General features: G+C 42.5%; 1 protein-coding gene across 7 annotated transcripts; it reads left to right on the forward strand.

Moving 5' to 3' along the window:
• The first annotated feature begins 73 nt into the window (after nucleotides 1-73).
• On the forward strand, nucleotides 74-21,616 carry POLE2 (DNA polymerase epsilon 2, accessory subunit). Of its 7 annotated transcripts, XM_084521521.1 has the most exons (20): nucleotides 2,448-2,522; nucleotides 3,449-3,553; nucleotides 3,915-4,015; nucleotides 6,001-6,076; nucleotides 7,507-7,584; nucleotides 8,816-8,909; nucleotides 10,449-10,523; nucleotides 11,722-11,805; nucleotides 12,254-12,310; nucleotides 12,704-12,752; nucleotides 13,752-13,824; nucleotides 14,419-14,591; nucleotides 16,515-16,604; nucleotides 16,801-16,855; nucleotides 17,692-17,751; nucleotides 17,847-17,924; nucleotides 18,346-18,454; nucleotides 20,200-20,376; nucleotides 20,575-20,642; nucleotides 21,439-21,616. In XM_084521521.1, the coding sequence occupies exons 4-20, from the start codon at nucleotides 6,012-6,014 to the stop codon at nucleotides 21,455-21,457; spliced, it is 1,404 nt and encodes a 467-aa protein (XP_084377647.1). In that variant the 5' UTR covers nucleotides 2,448-2,522; nucleotides 3,449-3,553; nucleotides 3,915-4,015; nucleotides 6,001-6,011; the 3' UTR covers nucleotides 21,458-21,616. The 7 variants fall into 7 exon arrangements, with proteins under 7 accessions (XP_084377645.1, XP_084377642.1, XP_084377643.1 ...); XM_084521516.1 differs by lacking the exons at nucleotides 2,448-2,522; nucleotides 3,449-3,553 and adding an exon at nucleotides 77-283; XM_084521517.1 differs by lacking the exon at nucleotides 3,449-3,553 and having other exon boundaries at nucleotides 2,401-2,522.
• The last annotated feature ends 207 nt before the right edge of the window (nucleotides 21,617-21,823 follow it).

Raw genomic sequence — 21,823 nt, forward strand, 5'->3', positions numbered from 1 at the left:
AGGGGGGTCTGCAAACACAACTCCACACGGCAGGTGGGTTAGGGCAGTCATGCCACTGCCTGCTGGTTAGATGTGATGTGTCCCTTCCAGAAACGGCACCTGCGAAACAGCGGCTGATATTAATTAAAACAACTGTGTAGGAGTTCAAACTCTTGACCTCAGGAAGAATTATCCTGTGAATGCCATCTGACCTGGAGCAGATGAAGCGAGGCTACAAACCGGTGTGGCGGATCCCAGAGCTGCCACTCAGGGCCTGTGTTTTGGGGCTGGTGCTGAGCTATGGGTAACTGACAGAATAAAAGTGATGTTGGGATCCCAGCAGCGCATCTATCATGTCAAACCACACATTTGTCGCTATTTAAGAGCTCTCCAGTCCCTGCTGTCCCCATCTATATAATTTTTTTCCTAAATATTTGCCTAGCATTATGCAGCAGACTGGGAAAGGCAATAGCCTCTTACACTCCTATTCTAGCTCTTATGCTGTTAGACTGACAACCCCGTGAGTTCCAGCTGAAGTATGGATCAATTTGGAATGAGTGGAATTCAAAATAAAGCAGGTACAGCTCTTCAGGAAGAATAGAGCTTCTGAGAACTGAGCACTTCTAACATCTGTAAAAGGATGTGAAAGTGAGACACGCTTCCTCTGATCTAGAAGGGAAGACGTTAACTATTCCTGTCAGTGACTGCTAATATCAAAATGAAATGTAATGATGACACGTTGGGATGATGTATAAAACATAGGAATAAACATTTGAAAGAGTTAAGATTTATTTTTTTTCCAAGTTGTATCTATAATCTATAGGTCAAGTAGAGCTACAACGTGATCTCTCAGAAAACTCAGGAGCAGTGCAAAGTCAGCAGCCCGTGGCTTTTGCCAGCGGAGCAGTGACAGACATGAACGATGAGCTATCTACCGTGCTTGGTGTAACAAAACAATTCCATCAATTCACCTTTGGCACGAGGGGGATGTGCTGTCTGATCTTAAACCATTACCCTGTCTCAGCCAGCTCTCTGCTCTCAAGCCACGTGTGCTGACACCGTGGTGCTGATGTCCAAGAAAGTCATTGCAGATAAAGGGCATGAAAAGCAGCGGGGATGAAGAGCTGGGCATGGCTTCCAGAGCACAAGACAGATGGCTCAGTGGAACAGAAGTCTACAGCTCACGCTGGAATACTTTTATATCTCTGGTGGGAGGCTCCAGGCAACCTAGCAGAACCCCAAGTACCGCACGGTGCCACAGGAGTATGCTTTATATTCTTGTTTTTGGTCATGTATCTTAAAAGAATTGCTTTTGTTAGAAGAGGGCTACCTTCCTTCTCTAGGTGAGACATGAGCGGATTGACAAATTTTATTTTTTTAAAGGAGAAAAAGCAGTAATCTTAGCAAATAGAAGAACTTACATAAGGGTTCATAATTCACACCTAACTGCATGCCTAGAATGAAAAAATGAATCGTATTTCCTGCCAAAATAGCTGAAACCTGTCAGATGGTAGTTTTATGTCTAAAGGGAGTAGATAGATTCAGCTTCACCCATGAGCTTCCTCCAGATGAGGACTGGTTATAAATGACGCAGTCAAGAATGGACTATATAAAATAGGCTGATATTTTTTATCTGGTTTTATATCCCTACAGTCTTCTGATCAAGGAACTTTCAGTTACTTTTTGAGCATTCTGTGGAACAAAGCTGTACTTTGACGGATGGGGCTGAGAATATTTCAATTTCAATATTTCAATTTCCAATATTCCAACCATTTTTTTGGCTGGAGAGAAGGCAGCTGCCCCACGAGACTGGAACCGTAAGAGGTGCGGCGCATTTATTGCGCTCTGTACCAGGATTTGGTATGCTGCAACAGACTTCAACTGCTTAGGCCCAAAGGAAAAATCGCGTGTAGGGCTAATTCCCTGGTTAAATGTAAAGTTAGATGTGTAAAATGTAAAGTTAGCCGTGGGGACAGCCGTATGCTTGTTGCCCACGATGGAGCCAGCTGGAGGGGATCTCCATCTAACCGTGCTGGGCCATGGGCAGTCTGCATTGTGGGGTGATGGACCAAAGAACTAAGAGTTTACCATATCCTAAACCTTGAGGCAGCTGACATTTGTCCTAGTAAACTTGACATTCAGGTGAGGCAGCTACAGCACAGTAGGGACCAGGATTGCAGGGTACCCTCCCTGCAGACAGAGGCGCAGGTAAAGGTGAGGCAGCCATATCAGAGGAGCCCTACACCCACCGGGCAGTGCTGAGGGCCTCCATCCAGACCTGCTAAAACCTGGACAGGTCGAAAAGAAATGCAAAACGGGGCAAATCGGGGAAAACCCACCCCGTCCTGTCCCGTGAGGGGCCCACAGGGCTCCCTCCAGCCCGGCCATGGCGCTGAGGGGCGGCCATGTGGCGGCAGCGCCCCCCGCGGCGGGGCCATGACGGGACCGTGAGGGGGCCGGGGCTGCGCGGCCGCCATGGAGCCGGAGCGGCTGAGGCGCCGCCTGGGCACCGCGTTCCGGGTGCGGGGGCTCCTGCTGCGGGCGTGAGTAGCGGGGAGGCGGCGGGGGGAGGCCGGCGGGGACCCGAGGCACGGCCCGGGGACGCCTCGGGAGCTCCTCGGGCTGCCCGCGCGGCGCCGCCCGGGGCTCGGCGGGGCCAGGCCTCGGTGCCCGCCCTGCTGGTGCTGGGGCTCTTGTCCGCCTCTGGCAGCCCCCGGAGCCGCAGTTACGGGTTTGGGTCTCCTGAAGTGATATTTCTGAATGCCCAAAGGGCTGTGGTAACGTGGCTAGGCTGCAGTGAAGGGAGAGAGCGTGCTGCTTGCAGGGGAAGGTGGCAGAGCGATGCCTGGGGCTCCTCTGCCTTTATTTCTCCTGTCACAATTATGCTAAATATGAGTTTTGTTTTATTCCTGGCATCATGGGACAAGGTCCTGGCGAATGCATTAGTGAGGGGAGAGAAGTTCAGAGCCCCTGCTTTGCACCATTAAATGAGCAGAGACGTCAGGAAGGTCAGGCCGTCAACCAAATGCCACCTTTGATGGGGTGACGGGTGATGTTAATAAGAAAATCGTTATCTGTAATGGCCAGAGTGTAGTCGAAGGATGAGGGAAGAAGTGGTTTTTTAATTCTCGTGTTGTTTCGAATGAAAACAACGCCGATATTGGGGGACTGGTGGAGTGAAGATGGTTGGGGTGCTGAGGTGCAGGGGCTCAAGGTGTGTGGGGAAGCCAGAGGAGCTCAGTGATACGTGTAGAGCTTCGTGATATGGTTTAGCAGAGGACTTGTTAGTATTAGGTCAGAGGTTGGATGAGGTGATCTTGGAGGTCGCTTCCAACCTAATGATTCTGTGATTCTGAGGTGGCGATGTTCAGCTGCCCAAAGGGGACATGGGGAGAAAGAGGGGCCAGTGCACAGGGAAAGGGAAAGGCAGCAAGCACAGCATACAACAAAATAAATCCCACTTGTCCAGTTTTAGTTCACTCGGTTCAAGACAGAGATTAAAAAGTTGGAGAGGGTCTAGTGGAGGACCACCAAGATGATTAGAGTGTCGGAGAACCTGACCTGTGGAAGAAAGGTGAGAGATTTGGGTTTGTTCAGCCTCAGGCTGAGAGGGCTCAGGGGAATCAAATCCCAGTGAATCCCGTGAAAAAAAAAATGTTCACAATCAGAGTAGTTAAACACTGAGACACTGAAACTGTAACATCTCCATCCATGAAAACAAAGTTTTCTCTATCTCTGTACCTGCTTCCTGTGCTCAGTGTTTTCAGTCCTGGTGAATTTTTTGTCTGACTGTATTACGCAGTACTGATTATTTCTACATTTTTAATCACAAGGCATTTAGTGCTTATGTGCACATCTGCCAAAATTGGCACTGTTTGTATGAACTTTATTTAGTATTAATTCCTTTTGGAGCTAATTTTCTTCGTTGAAATTAGGGAAGCTATAAAGTACCTTACTGAAGCTCTTCAGTCCCTCAGTGAAGTAGAACTTGAAGATGTAATTGAAAAGGTCATCGATGCTGTTGAAAAGCAGCCTTGTAAGTATCTTATTTTTCTTAATCTTGCTAAGTTTATCTTGTAATTGTGATGTTATTTAGACAGAGAGTTACTGCCAGCTTATGCACTACAGTGTCATTCTGGTCACACCGTGTGGATCAAGGTAAACATATTTGTTGTCATTTTGTTTTGTTAAATACTGAAGTTATCAGTGAATACTGATGTCAGCAAAGGATAGCATAATTTTGCCATTTGAAAAGTTGGCAGCTTGGTACCCCCTGACTTTTCCAAAAGGAGTGAAATTCTTCAATGCCAGCTCCTGAGACCACCTGGCTGGACACCATGGACATCCTTGCATGTGAAACTGTCATTTTAAATATTAAATATGTAGCACAAAATTATTTGACTTGTTTTTTGGTAGTCCAAGTCCAGAGAAGGGTTAGAGGTGTTGACAGCTGTAACCTTCAGAGCCTTGCTGCGACCGCAGGAAGGGACCGGTCACCTCCCTTCATTCAGAGGTTGATGCAGATGGGGTGGCAGTGCAAGTGCAACTGTGCAATAGTCCAGCATAGTAACTTAAACCAACTGTGGAAGGAGTTTAACCAGCACCTGATCGTTCTCTGAGCACGCCTGAAACTCCATCATCTTGGCAGCAGCATCTCGTTTGGGTACTGCCCCCTACTTAATGGGGACACTCTGTCCTCAGGCACACAGATCCAGCTTCCCTGATCCTGGACCACCAAAGTGGGAGTTGTAGCATCTTTAGTTAAAGAACATGGCTGAAAGAGGTGCCTAAAATCTGTGTGCATTTACTGATCTGAGCTCATGAACACCAGGAAACCTGAGCTCACTTCCAGTTTTTGACTGAGGATGTTCAAATCCATATAAATGTGATCTAAAATGAGTATTAGGCTTTACATGAATTCAGGAAACTTTCCCAGCTTCTATTAACCAAGTTAAATCAAGGGCAAGCATTTGCTTGCTTTACATGCAGTTTAACTGGAGCACCCACGACAGAAGTTATGCTTTGTGTTCTCACAGTAGCCTTGGGAAAATGTCAGAGCTGATCAAACGGGGAGCAAAACCACTTTTGGAGAGCTGCTCCCCATCTAGCGTGAAGCCTGCTGGTACAAATGATCGCATCCACGTTTTTGAACAAATTTCAATCAGTGCAAGAAACTCCAGAGCCAATGTAGCACATGCGGTTGGTGTACTTGCTAGCGATGCTCTTTGTGCAAGCTGCTGTTCTGTGCAATAAATTCCAGTGTTGTCCAGCTGCTGGCCAAGAGTTGCTTGAGACTGCAGTTCGGACAGGCTGCTATCTATCCCCTGCAGCTCCTGCCAGCTCACTTGTGCTGTGCTGTTGAGCACTGCCTTCCAGGAGCTGTGATTTGATGTTGTGTGCCCTGAGAAGGGAACTCAAGGGCTGCTCTTTGTGCGCTGATTGATTTCTTCTCCCAGAGCTCAGCAGTGAGGCTTGGCAGTGCTGACCAAGCCCTTCTGTGAATCCACGCGTTGGATTCCCCTGCAAGTTCAGGAAAACATTGGTGTTTAGAAATGTTTTTGAATTTCAATTAGCAGTTTAACGTCCACGAAGACAACAATGTGCCTGTCTCCAAGATTGTGTTAGGCTGTTTGAATACTTATTTATGACAGCAATCTGTGTGATAATGTTCTGGAACAAAATTAACCTCCAGAATGTGAAAGCTCTCATCTAACACATTTGTAGTATATTTGGCAGCTTTGCATAAACTATAATTGTCTTGTTCTCCATGTTTAGTGAATTAATGGCGGGCACAATATGTGTGGGGGTTATTTTTTAGCCAGAGATGTGTCCTTCTGGTAAGAATATTAAGCTCCATTTGCAGAGAGAAAGCAGTGTTGTTACATTATTGAAAATATGCTTATTTGTGGAGCTTATTCCTCTAAGAATACTGCGCCCTTTTGGTAAAATATTTGAGACCTGCTTACTTCCTTAACATTTTCCATAGGCTGTGGTTTTAATGCTTTGAATTTTTCTTTTCAGTGTCAACTAATATGATTGAACTATCCACGGTGGAAGCAGCTGTCCAGGAATGTAGCCAGGCATTAGACGAAACAATGTACGGTGACATTTTTTAATGTGATGTTTATGGGAGTCGGTACGTGTTCCCTTATTTCTTGCTGGGAAATAAATGTCAGGCATTTTCTGCAGTGCTACACGTGCAGTAATTGCTTTATGCTTTTCCTGATGCTGCCTTTGAAGGTTAGTAATGTTCCTTCTTAGAAAATTCGTTCTCATGGATAGGCCTCTAGGGGATTCTAAATATAATGCTGAGATTCTGGAATTAAAATTATACGGTTATGTGTTAAATCTGACACAGGCTGAATATTAACCAATAAAATAAACGAATAATTAGGATTTCGAGAGAACTTGTTACCTCTCTGTTCATTTCTTTATTTTCTTTTCTGTAGATGAAAATTAAATGAGGTTATTTTTGCGGCTTTTTAAGACACCTCGTTTCTGAAAGCACTTGGAACACCTTCCTCCAGGGTGCTGCTTTTTGTTGCTTTTTGTTTTTGTATAGCAGGGCTGTTCTGCTTGATTTTCACTGGGTGATAACAAAGCAGAGAGCAATTACTTGTGCTTCTGAGAATTTTGTTTGTGATTGTGATGAATGTGTTTTCTTTAGTGTTTACTTTGCGTGCTGGCATTGAAATGCAAATCATGAAAATAAATAGTTTATTGGGCATGTCAGATACCGTGATCCCGTGGTGCCTCAGTATGAAGCAAATTTATTTTTGACTTTTCTCCTAGGCATTGGCACCTTTGCAACGCAGACAGCTTGAGTGGGACTTTTTCTTATGTCACTTTCCATACTTAAATGCATTTTTCACTCGTCACTTTCCATACCTAAATGCATTTTTCACTCCCGTCTGCACAGATTCTTAGTGCAGCGTCCTGGAGGGAATAGTTCACAGACCACAGGACCAGCCTGTAAAACTCTCTTGAATTACGGCGCAGAGAGCCTCAGGGCAGAGTTTTGCAAGAAATTCAGTCTGAAGCCTAAGATACCATTGCCTGCTAGGCAGTGCTGGTTGTCCTGTGCTTGTAAGCCTTAGCAAAAGTTCATGGGCTGTTTGTTATCTATTCTGCTGAGTCTGATGCACTTACAGTAAAATGGGAGGCGTCAGAGAGCTGCTCCAGTGCATATAACGGGATGTATCAGCACAATTAATAGTTTGAAGATTGTGCACGTTTAAAACTATTAATTTTAACCATGCCAAGGCTCTTCTGCTGTCCAGAGAGATACCAGAGGATGACAATGCAAAGTGATTTATCCCTCTGACATTTCTAAATAAACGTCTGAAGAGTTCCCTTTTTCTGAATCCGAAGATGCTGTGGTAGCCAACAGGTAGAGTGGAGTGGGAGAAGTGGTGCTAACGCAGGGTGATGGAGAACAAAATGAATATAGTTTTGTTCAGTTGGTTTCTTTCCGTAGTGTCTGTTAGTTCCACCTAAGATAACGCTATAAATGGATTCTCATTTCAGAGAAAACGTTTTCAACATTATCGGAGCCTTTGATATTCCACGCTATGTTTACAATTTGGAAAGAAAGAGGTTTCTACCGTAAGTGTTGCATATTTTAAGTTCCAACTGCTTCGTGTTTTAAGAAAGAGGTCTTGTTTGCTGTCTTTGAAAGTCTATTTTCTAATCTTCCCCTCTGGGGTTCACTCATCTCAAGCTTGTGTGAGAAAATGAGATAATTTTGTTTCTCAGAGCCCGGCTGGCTTTTCAGAGACAATGATAAATGCTGTCTCATAAATAAATGTGCCACTGGGTTTCTCCTCGCCTGGCAGGATGAAGTTGAAATGGCCATCTGTATCTTCTGTGGTAGCGTGCTCTGTGCTGCCACGGATCTTACTGCCTCTGAAGCTTGGGCGTTTATCAGGCAGTAAAAATTCTCAGACCGTGTTAATGTCACCTAACGAGTAAAAGAGATCATGAGGCTAAGGGCATCACTAGATGAAGTGTGTTTTTGTCTTTTTTTTTTCCTTTCTGTATTTGTCTGCTTCATTTTATTTCAATAAATGTGGCCTGTCTGTTGCCTGTATTTATTCCCTAGACTGTAGCTCGCAATATCTGAAGCTCAAGAGGGATTTCTAAAGAGAGCTTAAAAAAGAAAAAAAAAAGAGGAGTGATCCCCCAGAGTGGAGAAAGAAAGAAGTAGCTGCAGGAATTGGCCGTGAAATGTTCTGCTAGCTAAAGAATTTGCATTGAACAGCAAGCAGCCCAGGCTGCTGAGCCAAAAAGAGCCTGTGCTCTTAAAGCTTGAAGGGTGGTTAGCTGCAGAGCGGGTAGTGATACTCGTTGTGAGGCATTACAGCGACATTCACGTAAAGTGCAGCTCATTTTCTAGTCTTGGTTCGTGATTCTGCTGGTCCAGCACCACCACTCAGTGTGTTTGCAGGAGGAGGTTAGCTCCAGTGCCACTTTCTAGCTCTCCAGGCTGTTGGAAGCAGAGAACCCCATGAAGACAATCTGCCAACCAACAAGAAGAAGATATACTTGTTCATGGCCACTTAGGAAACTTAACTGCCTTTAAAGAACTGATTTCTGCAGAGTCCCGTTCAGATTGAAAGACAGGCCTCAAGGACTGTGAGTAGGAAGGAAATTAAACCGAGGTAGCCTTCAGAATGCAGAAACACAGGGTCCCTAGCAGAGATCTTAGGCATTGGCTAAATATATTATGCAGTAGTGTTGTAACTTCTGCAGCCTCCCACACCTTTTGAGATCAATAAGTCATTTCTGTGTGCGGAGGGTATGTTTTTTAATCTCGATTTTGTTAAACTTCTTGCAGTCTGTCAATGACCAACTTGCCTGCACCAAATTTATTTGGATCTGCCAGAGATAAAGCAGAGTTGTTCCGTGAGCGCTACTCCATCTTACAGCAGGTGAGAAACAGTTTTGCTTTGTTCAACAGAACACATGAACAAAATGCAGTTGTTTGGGTTCATACCTGTGTATATGGCAGTGCTTTGTCTGGAGGTGCTGCTGGGAGCTCCAGTTTCAATAAAATCTGAATAAGAACAAGATCTGTACTAAATTTGATCAGGCTATTCAGCTGATACCATACAGCGTGACCGATGCTTGTGTTTCTGCATTTTAGCATCATAAGAGTGGATTGGGTGTCCCTAGAGTAGATTGTGTCTCGCTCTTGTCTCGTGTAGGCTGGCTCTGTGCTGGGTTTGATTAGCGTGTCATCGTACGGAGCACTTGTTGAGATAATATAAACCCAAACCCTGTGAAGCTCACGTTCAGCCTCTCCTTGAAGCACTGAAGTTTGCTTCTGGCTTAATTGCTTATCGGGTGCCTGCTTTAGCTGCTCCCCTACACAGATCATGCTCCGTGCTGCAGGAGCTGTGCACAGAGAGCTGCCTGGCCCTGACTCCAGGGGTAAGCACAGCGCCGGGACGCAGGCAGGCAGCGAGCTGGCTTCTTGCTGGTGCCACCCCACGGGCAGCCTGCGTGACCCGCTTGTCCTTCAGACCGTGGGCAGGTGCATGCACAGTGTCCCAAACACCAAAATACCAGCAACTTTCTGTCCCCAGGAGGCTTGCTGCTGCTGTGAGTGTTCGTACTGCAATTTGGGAACCTCTGCCCTGGGTGGTTGGTTAACCATTAGCTAAAGGTTCAGTTCCTCCAAGCAGTGCTCAGGGCTGGTGAAGCCTGCTGGTGCTGGCACGCTCAGGTTGGGTTCTGTGAACAGCAGCTGGAGGTGTCAAGTGGGGATGGATGTCCTGAAGCCTGTTTGTTTCCTATTGTGCTGTTGCACCTCTTTGCCTGCTAGTTTTTCACGTAGGCTCTGTGTTCTGTTGTCATATTTACTCCTTTCTGACCTCCAGGAAAGTGAGGGTTTGGGTCACGGGGGGGGAAGGCTGCAGGTAGTAACTGCTGCACGTGTGACATGGGCTGGTAGCGATGGGCTTGTTCCAAGGGGAGGTATTTAGACTGCATGAAAAACATGGAAAGACGTGAAAATTTCTACAATGCATTTTCTTCATGCCCTCTGCAGTTTATTTTTCACTGTAGTTTGCTCCTGTTAGTTAAGAAAAAAAAAAAAGTCTACTTTTAATAGGTCCTGCTCTGAAGATAGAACCTGCTCTTTTCCACATGGCTAGCATTTCATAGAGTTAACCTTCTTTGCTCTCTTACCCCTTTCCTCCAGATGGTCAGGAATAATTTTTAAAAGCATTAGAGATGCACTGTTGCTTTTTGAGCTTAGTTTTATTGTCTCGTGTTACTGATAATCTATTTCTTAGAAGCAAATTTTTGTCGAAAGAACTGGTTGTGCTCAACAACTCAAATGTTGCTGGGTAAAGCAGAGTAAGATAACTTTAGAAAGTGTTTTGTATGGTGGTTGTAGTGAACTGGCTTTTTGACTACGCACATTTTTTTTTAAATATGGATTATTTCCATTTTGCTTTCTGCAGAGGATTCACAGACATGAGTTGTTTACACCCGCAGCAGTTGTTGTTCATCCTGATGACAGTAGGAGCAAATTCCAGGTAAAAAAATCTGTTTTCTTTTCTTGCGAAGGGAGCTGCACTTGGTGTTACACTTCAATGCAGTCATACTTCTCCAGTGACACCTTATTTTTACATCCAGTATGGGTAATCAATGAAAATGAGTTTTTTTTCCCTATCATTTTTAGCCTGTGTGTCAAAAACGCAGTTATTTGGCTTAGATCAGCATGATGACTAAGCTACTCAAAAGCAGCTATGAAATGCAGGGGAGACACGGCTTCCCGAGGTGGAAATCCATTCCCTGTTCAGCTTACAGCACTTTGCTTCTCTGTGCTGGGAACATTTTTCTTGCTTTTTTCTTTTGTCAGCACTAAAGTCACCAGCCTACAGTTGAGTAAGGTCACGACTTCATGCTGTTCTGTTCCCATTTCAGTTTTCTCATATGAAATGCTCTCCCCATATTATATAATTATTATATATTTAAAAAAAAAAATCACGTGTGTGTCTCTGGGCACCAAATAGAAGCTTTTTCTTTGACCAGCTTGCCTGTTTCTCCTTGTTCAGTGTACGATCATGTAGAAAATCACAACCGCCCTTAGCTGAGGCACGCCCGTGTCTCCATCCAGGCTGTGTAGGCATCTTTTGCTCTTGACACCTTTCTGTCCTCCCTGCCAGCGGTGGCGAGTTCATTGTGCTGGTGTTACAGGAGGATTGTCTGTCTTAACTGCAGCTTCACAGACCAAAATAAGCTTGTCCAGAACCCACAGACAGCGTGTACGCAGTATCACTGGTGTTACTTTGGAATATTCTGTCATCCCTCTGAGGTTCCTCAATAAAAGGAATTAGCGGTGCTGTGTGGGCACAAGCTGGCCCTGGGGTTCAGTTTGGATCCCACTGAAGATCCGATTACTGCAGTTGACATTCATTTGCCAGAGCAGAAATTGTCACGTGTTCTTTTCAGTTTTAAGCCATTTGTAAGCAAAATAACCACAACAAATATTTACTTGCTAAGCACGTTTTTTATGCTAGCAGCCATAATTGGAAATATTTCCCTAAACTCTGCCACATTTGACCATCAGAAACGTGTCCCTGATTTTCTAACGAGCCTGAATTCTGTCCCAGCTTGTTCGTGTATTTGTGTGGGAATACGTGCTGCCTGGTGCTTTGTCTTGCTCGCTTTAGAATAGCTGCATGGAGAGTTAGATTTAATTCTTACATAATTCTTTGCCTTTGGTTCCAGCTTAAAACAATAGAAACTCTGTTGGGCAATACATCGAAGGTGGGGGAAGTGATTGTCCTCGGGATGATAACTCAGCTCAAGGAGGTAGGTTGCTGTTCACTGCGGAATATCTGGGTCAGCAGCCATTCAGTGTTGTAATATTTTAGAAAATGGGAAGGCTTAAATGTCTTACAGCTTTATCCCGCTGTGTGGTGGTACAAGATTCATTCCCCAAAAAGAGGCTTATATTTTCTGAGCGTGCTCCTTATTGAAAAGCTGGAGCCTCAAATCCCTCAGTGTGGGTTTGTCGTTGCATTGGCCTGTAATTATAGGGGAAGGGCGCCCCAGCAATCAAAACTGTAGGATATCTAAGGGGAGCTGCTATGATACCCTTACTGGAAACTACATTGTTTTTAGTTCTGCCCCATGCTCTAAACTTAAGATATTAAACACTTTGCTAAACTGCTTCTAAATACTGGCTTGTAGGTGCTTCTGCTTGGAGCATTTATGTGTTTGGATATGCTTTGCTTCATTAATGAATCCTCTTTTTTAGGGAAAGTATTTCCTAGAAGATCCTACAGGAGTCGTCCAGCTAGACCTTAGTAAAGCAATATCCTTTATCTGTGATGTAAGAGTTGAATAAACTTCCTGTCGATCTGGAGAATTTCAATTAGAATAACAAACCAATATTGACCGTTAAAAATTATGTATAGAGAGTTGCAGCTCTGTTGCTCTCTTTCTTTTGCAAATTACATGGTTTCTGCAGCTCAGTGCCCTTTCGAAGACTTTTAGGACAAGGTTAGTATTCCTCCTAGTGGAAGGTTTCTGTTCTGCTTATGGGCTTACCTGTTCAGCTACCAGGTGATCACCAGGCTCTGCAGGCAGCCCCTGAACTCCCAGTAGAGTCCAAATGTGTTAACACCAGCTGGAAAGCAAACTTGGGCTAATGAGCTAGCCTATGAGTCCTGATCTAAGAAAAATATGTTTCTTAACCTCCCTGCACCAGTTCCACAGCGGTTTATATACTGAGTCATGCTTTGTTTTGGCAGAAGGTAAAGTAGACTTGTTTTTTTTAATTTATTTTTTAAACTTGGAATAAATTATTCTGCATGTGGCTGTTGCTGCAGTTAGATATTTGCTAGATCTGGCTGAAAAGATCAGTCTCGTGATGGTGAGGCTTGACCATGAGCTAAGTTTATGACTGAGGATTTTGGCCCTAAGCCTTTCCTGCTATCTTGTGGGCTCTGGAGGCAGAGCTCTGTGAAATTCTGTGGTTTTCAGTCACATCAGTGGGATGAGAGCATCTGTAGCAGTGCTGAGGATCGGCCCGAGTTAACATGGCTACAACATGCTTGGAAAAGATATGACTAGATTAGGAAGACGGACTAAAATAACCAAGCAGTGAGTTAACAATATGGAAATGCTGCTTGCTGTTGGCAAAGCCTCAGTCCTTCAGAGGCTTCTCACAAAGCCAGTGTAAGCGCTTGCAGTTCTGCAGCCTTAAACATGTTTCAGGGCAACGATGGACGTTGCCGTTTGTAGGATATTACTCTGTGAGATGCACATAACCCCAGTTTATTTTCTGTTAATGCATTTCTGCTTACAGTTTATAAACTGAGTAGAAGTCAATAGCAAGGGGGGACAAGAAGCACCCTGTTACTTCTGCTCTTTTAAGATAAGACAGCTCTCAAGAAAGGGTGCAGTTTCATGTAGTTCAGGGGCCAGGCCACTAAAAATGATTCCTGTTTCCCTACATTCTTGTTACTCATTTGGGTTGAGCAGGTCATTTGTGTGGCTGGGCAGCAAATCCATTCAGAGAAATGACGGGGTAAAAAGGAGTTGGCTTCTTGCTCAGCCTGTTTTTTCAGCCGGGTATTTCCCTGCTCTGGTTCACCACCGCTGCACAGCGCAGGGACCGGTGCTGTCACAGGAGGGATTGACAGAGCCTGGGACGGGCTGTGCAGCACAGCTGCCAACCGTCTGACTCATGTCTAGGACATGATGTTGTTAGAAAAAACTAAAGGTTATTTTGTTGTTGAAAAATGTTTTAGGTTGGTATGAAGATGAGGTTTTCCACGTGAACGCTTTTGGATTTCCGCCTACTGAGCCGTCTGCTACCACTAGGTAGGAAGCTGACTTTCGGCAGCCTCACTCTTGACTGTGTTGTGTTGTGGGTTGCCAAGTGAGCACGTTATTGTTGTATAACTTCTGTTATAAGCATGCTATGCTGGTGAAGTATGCTATTATTTCCCCTCCCCAAATGTTCCCAAATAAATAAGGAGGCAATTCTGGGCCTTGCAGGTCTACTTGGGCTGGTTCTAAAGCCTATCATGTGAGCAGGAAAACCCCTCCAAAGGCCGTGGGATTCTTCATGTGGATAACAATTGAGATCTAAACCCTTCTCAATTGCAAAGGAGATAACTAATACACGCGAATAAGAAACTCCTTATTGCTCAAGGAATGACTGTGGGAGAGAAGCCAGGATAAATATTACCTGGAGATGATCTGTATAATATGGCAGGGCAGCACCCGTGCTTTAGATTTAGGTGACTGCCATTTCTCTTTCTTCTTTTCTTTCTGAAATACAAAATGATAATTGATACCATCTGAGCTACCTCTCACAATAATAATAATTAAAGTGGCTCCAGTGAGCCATATTCAAAACTAGTAATGACTTGGGAAGAAAACAGAAGTAACTTGAGTATTTTAACATTGTAGAGCCTTCTATGGAAATATAAACTTCTTTGGAGGGCCTTCCTCAACTTCAGTAAAGGCCTCTGCGAAACTAAAGCAGCTGGAGGATGAAAACGAAGATGCCATGTTTGTATTTCTGTCCGATGTATGGCTGGACCAAGCAGAAGTACTAGAAAAGCTGCATATGATGTTTTCAGGTAGGTGGTGGCTGCTTTGGTTCAGAGCCTGGTTTTAGAGCGTTTTTACCATTTCCCTTAGAGCTGAGCAGCATTGCTGGGTGTGAAGCCCATGCAGGGGAAGCTGGACAGGCTGTTACTGACAGAAAGCCTGCTCTGGGTAGGAGCTGCCAAGTGTTAGGCCAGCTTTAATGACAAACTGTGATCTAAAGGTGCTCTTCTGTGAAACAGTGGATTTGGTACCTTTGGTCAAAAGGATTCTTTTAAAGGAAAAAGTTGAGCAACGATTTTCAAAGTTGAGTAACAATTTTCTGTTACTACCATATCGTGTGGTTTTGGGGAACTTAAATTCTGAGAAAGCCAGAATAAGCCCAACTATTTTTTTTTTTTTCATTCATTCTCTTTTAAACCCAAGCCTAAAGCCAGTGAAGTCTCCCTGCAATTTTAGTGATAGCTGTTTGCATTTCATGGTTACTATTCTGTTTCTTTTGGATCTTTTTCTAACAGATTTAAAAATTGGATTGTATTGTATTTTTGCAAGCTGTCACTCCCTTTTCATAAATCACTCAGGACCAATATTGTTTTGGGCAGTAGCCATTTTAGGTGCTGTGACAAGAGTGTTCATGAGAACTCTTCGAGCCTTAGTTTAAGGAAAACATTTTCCTTCATCAGAGATCAGCACTCTCCCTTGAATGCTTTCTGGTTTTTACCAAGGAGAAAATGTCTGTTAGTCTCAAAATATGAACTGTTTCTTGCACGCATCATTACATCGGTAATGATGACAACATTTGGATAGCGAGCATCTGTGAGATCTGTGAATTGCTTCTTTGTAATCCAGAACACTTGTGGAACAGCTTGTCCTGTCTGCCTTAGGTAGAATGGAAATGTGAGAGGCTGTCTGCTTTAAAAAACAAGCAATGTAAAATGAAGGGTGGCACGCTGCTAGTCACTTAAAGAAAATTGGACACGTTATCACAATATCTAGTGGGAAGGTAGGAAGTTAACTTTGAAGTTAGGAAATCAGTTCTGTATCTGGATGAAAGTTGGCAAAATCCTTGAACCAAACCGAACCTGACCTAAGGCTTCAGATGCTGAAGTAACAAAGGGACTTTGGTCAGTTTAATAAATCAGACTGGCGAAGATGTGTGTATTGCATTTACTATTTTCAGATTTTTTTAAATAGACAAGTGATGAGCTTCATAATTATGAACTAAAAATAATAGCTGAGAGGAATAGAAAGGAAAAAATCCTGATGAGCCATTTCTCTGGTATAAGGAATTCCGTTGTATTTATCTGCTGGGTTGTAAAGCAGCAAGGGAAAGGCAAGTCTGGTTCTGAAGGCCAGGGAGCTGGAGTGTAACCTGGAACATGAGGCAAATGCCTGAGTAGAGGTTTTATTTTTGTTACAGAGTTTGCAAAAGGCTTTTTTTTTTATTTTTTTTCAGTCATAGACTCATAGCCTTTGCTGTAAAGCCTGTGTTTCTGTGTGATTCGTGATCCGGTGAGAATTCATTAGATTCTTAAAACGCTCAGGCAATTGCAGTCACTGTTGCTTCATAATGCTAAAGAGGGAATTAAATATTAGCAGAGCCCTTGAATTGGAATGGCGCATGGAGGTTAATGGTAATCCATTGCTACTTACTTACATGCTATTTTTCTCTTGAAGGGAAGAGTGTGCTCTTAAACTGTACTATTTATTACAGTTGTACTTTGCGTAATTATATGGCTGGGTCAGCAGTTAGGTGCATACACACAACCAATGTTGTTGGAACTGGGTCTGTAAATAATGAAAGCCTGTGTTGAGAAAATAGTTTGGGGTATTAATAGCAGCAGAGCTTCAAATATTGCTTTGGTTTCTGCCTTTCATGAAATGCTCTGCAGGCTGACTGATGAAAGGTAGTGGAGGGGGTGGATGTTAGACTCACAGATGCTCTGTTTTCCCAGGTTATTCCTCTGCACCTCCAACCTGCTTTTTCTTTTGTGGAAATTTTTCATCTGCACCATATGGAAAAAATCAGATTCAGTCTCTGAAAGGTAAGGAATTCTTTGCAGTCAGACGTGTGTGTTAAATTAAAATTATGATGGCAAAACAATTCAGGGGAGCGGAAAAGAATCACATATTTTCTAAGTGACACATTTTTGGTGCACGGAAGTGTGCAGGTGATTCATATACTGTGTATTTGTTGCCTAACCAGGTGCTGTATCATAGATATTTTTCTTCTGACTCTAGGTTCTTTGAAGGCTCTTGCAGATATAATTTGTGAATATCCCAGCATTCATAAAAGGTACCCAGCAAAGTGCTATGAAAACGAGAAATATGCTTATTTTGTGAAGAGCTTTGCTTTAATTACTTTAAGAAACTGACAGATAACCTGTTCTCCAGTTACTGTGAGCCTGCTGTGATCAGGTAACAGGCCTGTAAGGTTGTTTTGGGAGCAGCATAAAGCTCTGATTCTATCTAGAATAGCTTGGTCATGGAATCTGCTGTTGAATGAGCAAAGGTGAAACTGCCTCTCTCTGGAACATTTTCCACATCATTAAGCAAGGCCCACGGTTCCTGAAAAGCACTGCGTGGGCAAGCCTCTTTTCCTCTGGAATTCCCTTGAAATTAGCAGGGTTCTGCCCATGCAGTGCTCTTTTATAAACTGCTGTTTAGGTCTCAGTGCTGCTACCAGCAGTATCTGCTTTTTGCTTTCCTGTTCTTGCCTACACGGTTCTCCATGGCTGCTAGTTTGAGAGCTAACTGAAACACAGGCCTGGAAAGAGATCCTTTTTTTTATCCCTTCTATCCCTGGGAGAACTAAATCTTTCTACAGAGATTAGAACATATGAAAGAAATTAAAACAGGGAGGCAGCCGGGCTTGTCCTTTCTGTAATGGTGAGCATTTTTTAAGAGTTGTTCCACTAGGGAGGGGTGGATATGCATCTTCTGTCTCTGCGGTGATTTATGTTCTTTATAAGGAACGAGGGGAAGTCTTCAACAGGGGGAACTGTCAAGTCTGTCCCAGAATAGGTTATTTGCATGTATCTGTGAAGTAGTGCACGTATAGAAGCATGGAACCAATGTTTAGATACACGTGGGGTTATTTTATATAAAAGCACTATGCTGATCTTTTTGCAGTAGTCGATTTGTGTTTATTCCTGGCCCTGAAGATCCTGGTCCTGGTTCTATTTTACCACGGTCAGTTTGCTTGTTTTTCAGTTTTTGAAACTTTGAATTGAATAGTTAAGGACGGTCAGAATCTTGGCTGATACACCTGTTGCTGTTTATTTTAGACCTCCTCTGGCTGAAAATATTACTGAGGAATTCAGGCAGCTAGTGCCATTTTCAGTTTTCACCACAAATCCTTGCAGGTAACAGTCTAACTTGCTGCTGTTTTATTTATTTGTTTATTTATTTATTCATACTGAATGACTAGTTCATGTGCAGATGTAATGGCCTTAACATTTTTAAATTACGAGAATTCCTTACTTGCATTAATTGTAACTAGTTTTAAATACAGTAATGCATAAATAAATTACTGCTGAAACTATCCTGAACAAGATGGTTTAGACGTACTGCCAGAAGTTTAATGACAGAGTATAACGACCTGCTCAAAAGCATCATGTTTTTTTCTGAATCTGGAGGTGTAATGAAGGGAAGATGGGAAGTTATTATTTTAATTGAAATGTACTTTTTAATTTTGCTGTATCAGAGTAAGATTGACTTCATAATACAACTTTCCATCTTTTGGTGTTTCGTCATAATTTAATTTCGTTAATGTTTTCCATTTAGGATTCAATATTGCACCCAAGAAATAATTATCTTTCGTGAAGATTTGGTAAACAAGATGTGCAGAAACTGTGTCCGCTTCCCTAACAGCAACATGGATATTCCCAACCACGTGAGTGAGTTTTGTTCAACACTTTCTGCTAAGAGCTTTACTCTTTATCTTTTGATCAGCAGATTTGCATTTAGTGTACTCTGATCTGCATACTCCTGATGTTTTGAAAGAGTAACTAAGTTTGCTAAAAGCATTGTGAAGAGGGATCTATACACTTATTATTAGTAATTTCATTTACATCTTGACAGCAAAATAACCGAAACCAGGATACTGACTGATGTCACTGAGTCATTCTGGCTGTCCCTTTGCAGGTGCCCTTGAACTCAGAACTTCCTTGCAGCTGACTGTTGGTGCTTATGCACCAGCCACGAATGTTGTACCACAAAACATTGATTCCTAAATGCAAAGCTTAATACAAATTACCTTTTTAAGATTTGATCAATTAACCAGTGACATTTGCAGGAAAGCAGCATGTCACTTTTTCCGAAAGGTCACCTGCTTCCCCTGCCTTTTTACTTGAAGTCTTAATCCTCCTTTTGATACATCGACACAGCGCTCTGAGTTATGATTCTAGTTAATGAATGCACAGCAGGAGTTGATGGGACTTACTGATATAATTGAATGAGAATGATCCAGACAATACTGGCTCATTGCAGTGATGGATGGAGTTTGCTTCTATTTATTTTACTTTTTTTTTTTTTTCTTGTTTGACTTGGAAACTTCCTGTTAATTCTTCCTTCTCTCCATCAGAACAGTGCTCAGATTCTTTGTGAGCACAAAAAATCCCACCATGGACACTGATCAACCTGTTTTTTGCGTGCATTTTTGCATATGTTTGTGTACACTGTACACCTTCACTTCCCTGCACTCATACAGGGCTTTCTTCTGCTTGGTAGAGGAGTCATGAAGGAAACATCAATTTATGTCTTGTAATAATTTCTGCAAATAGGAGTATTGGCTTGCATTTGCATCCTTTGTTTCTTCTCTGCCTTTTCTGCCTGTCATTAATATCTTAATTATGCCATCCGTGAATGAGTGGGAAATTGTGTTACTAACATGAGATTGAATCAACAGTGTCTTTAGGCCTCATACAGTACCACTGGAATAGCTGGGCCTCTGCTGTGTACGTCATTTTGTTTTAACAGCAGCCCCTCTCACCTAGTTGCTGTAGTGATTTTAGGCCTTTGGGGAAAACAGATCCTAGCTGCAGCTACATGGTTGAGGAAACATAATAAAAGCTTTCAAGGGGCTTGAGTGGAGGGCTTCAGGAACCCAAATTCCCTGGCCAAATTCTGCCAGATGAAAATGGGAACTACAAAGGAGGCGGCTAGTCAGGTAGTGTCTAGAGCAGGGCAACTACCGTAAGAATGGTCAAGGGAAAAGATACTATTTGGGAATCAAAGGCATGAGTTCACAGTAAAGACTGTTTAAGTGTGGGTCTTCTGGTTAACTGGAATTGCAAGGAAAGTCTGGAGGAATGAAAAAATTGTACCCCAAAATTATGGCAGTGCTGGTATTTCTTGGGCTGGAGAAACAAGTAAGCAGATTGTGCGTTTTTTGTTTTGTTTTGTTTTGGAGAGTCTGATTGATGTAATAGTTTTGAGATCTTGATCTTGAGATCTTTTGAGCTAGTTGCTGTAGTGGAGTCACTGCTTTACTATAGAAATCATAATAATGAGAGGGAGTGAGATGCATAAAAAATATTTCTGTGTTAAAAACCTTTTTATTAACAGAGCATCAGCATCTGCAGAAATACATTTGACTTGTAGAAAATGGTTCAAACTATCTGTCTGCTTGTCTTGCAGTTTGTAAAGACTATATTATCACAAGGACACCTGACACCGCTTCCGCTGTACGTTAGCCCCGTGTACTGGGCCTACGACTACTCCCTAAGGGTGTATCCTCTGCCAGACATGCTTGTCATTGCGGATAAATACGACCCATTCACTGTCACCAACACCGACTGTCTTTGTATAAATCCTGTAAGACTTCCTTATGCTTTACCAAAATAAGAATGTACTGGACCTGTATAAACAACCTTTAATTTACTGAATGGATGAATTTAAATACCATGAAAATGACTGGTCAACTGCCAAAGGGGATGCAGTTATGTTTAAGTGTGTCTCTTACCATCTGTACAGTGGTATACTTACACAAGCGTGGTGTATTTTTCTTTACAGGGTTCATTTCCAAGAAGTGGGTTTTCATTCAAGGTATTCTACCCCTCCAACAAGACAGTTGAAGACAGGTAAATATATTCAGTTTCTCATTTAACAGAAAGCATCTCTTTATTTGCTGACTTTCCAATTACCAGGAAGAATACAGCAAATCAACTGTAAAAACAGTGAATGTTCTAGCAGTTAACATAGACTTGTGCTTTGTACTTAGTGTAAGAATGCCTAGAACTAAAATAAGAAATTCAGAAATTACAGTCAAGTAACAGTGATGAGAAGCATGATCCAAAATAGAAAGATGGATTGTACTACATCATTTTTAATAACTGAGACCCAGTTGGGAAACAGATTTAATCTGTTTCTGGAGATGATGCTTATTGCATAGGTTAATTGCACTTAGGAACAATTCTTCGTTCATTTTATGATCATAATCAAACTCAGAAGCCACTTCTCATGCTTTGATTTCATGTATTTTACATCCGTGCTTATTCATTCCAATTGTGATCTTGCAACAACTGGAAAAAAGGCCAACTTCAACACCGAAAAAGTATCAAAGGGCTTACAGCAGCAAGGAAAATGTGCATGTTTGAAATAACCCAACGGGAACTTGAAATTTGCCTTGTCTGTCTCTCTGATTCAATTTCACATCTTGTTGCAGAAGCTTTTTCTCAAATAGAATCGCATAATTCTCCACGTAAGGGAATTGCTAAGATAGACCTCCTTTATTTGAATATAGAAAATATCACGAGATGCTTCAGGTGTTTAAATAGTTTAAAACATTATGAAATTTTTCACAGATCAAGAAATAGAATAATATGTCAGTTATGGTGAATTTTTTAACTAAATATTGTTTTTGTTTGGTATTTTCAGCAAGCTTCAGGGGCTGTGATTTCCTACAAGATGGCAAAAAAGGGATGGAGTCTTTGTAAAGTCGACTGTAGCACTCATTTTAGATGGACTGATTTTATAATGTATTACAGACTGTTCATAATGAATGTCAAAGCCAAAAATGGCTTATTTTGTACGTCAATAAATTTTTACAGAAAAATATTCTGGTGTTGGCATAGATAAAACGTAGTCACAATGAAGATCGCCACAATGTAATAAATGAAGGCAACTGGAGGAAGCAACACATGTATAACAGATAGAAAATAGGCATCTTTTAAAAAGGAAGTTGAAGATAAGGAGAACTTCGGTTTTTGCCATGCTGTTCTTAACTGATAGCTAGTTATTTGCAGCAAATACAGGAAATACA

The sequence above is a fragment of the Aythya ferina genome (genome assembly GCF_964211825.1).
Source record: "Aythya ferina genome assembly, chromosome: 5".
Taxonomy (NCBI): Eukaryota; Metazoa; Chordata; class Aves; order Anseriformes; family Anatidae; genus Aythya; species Aythya ferina.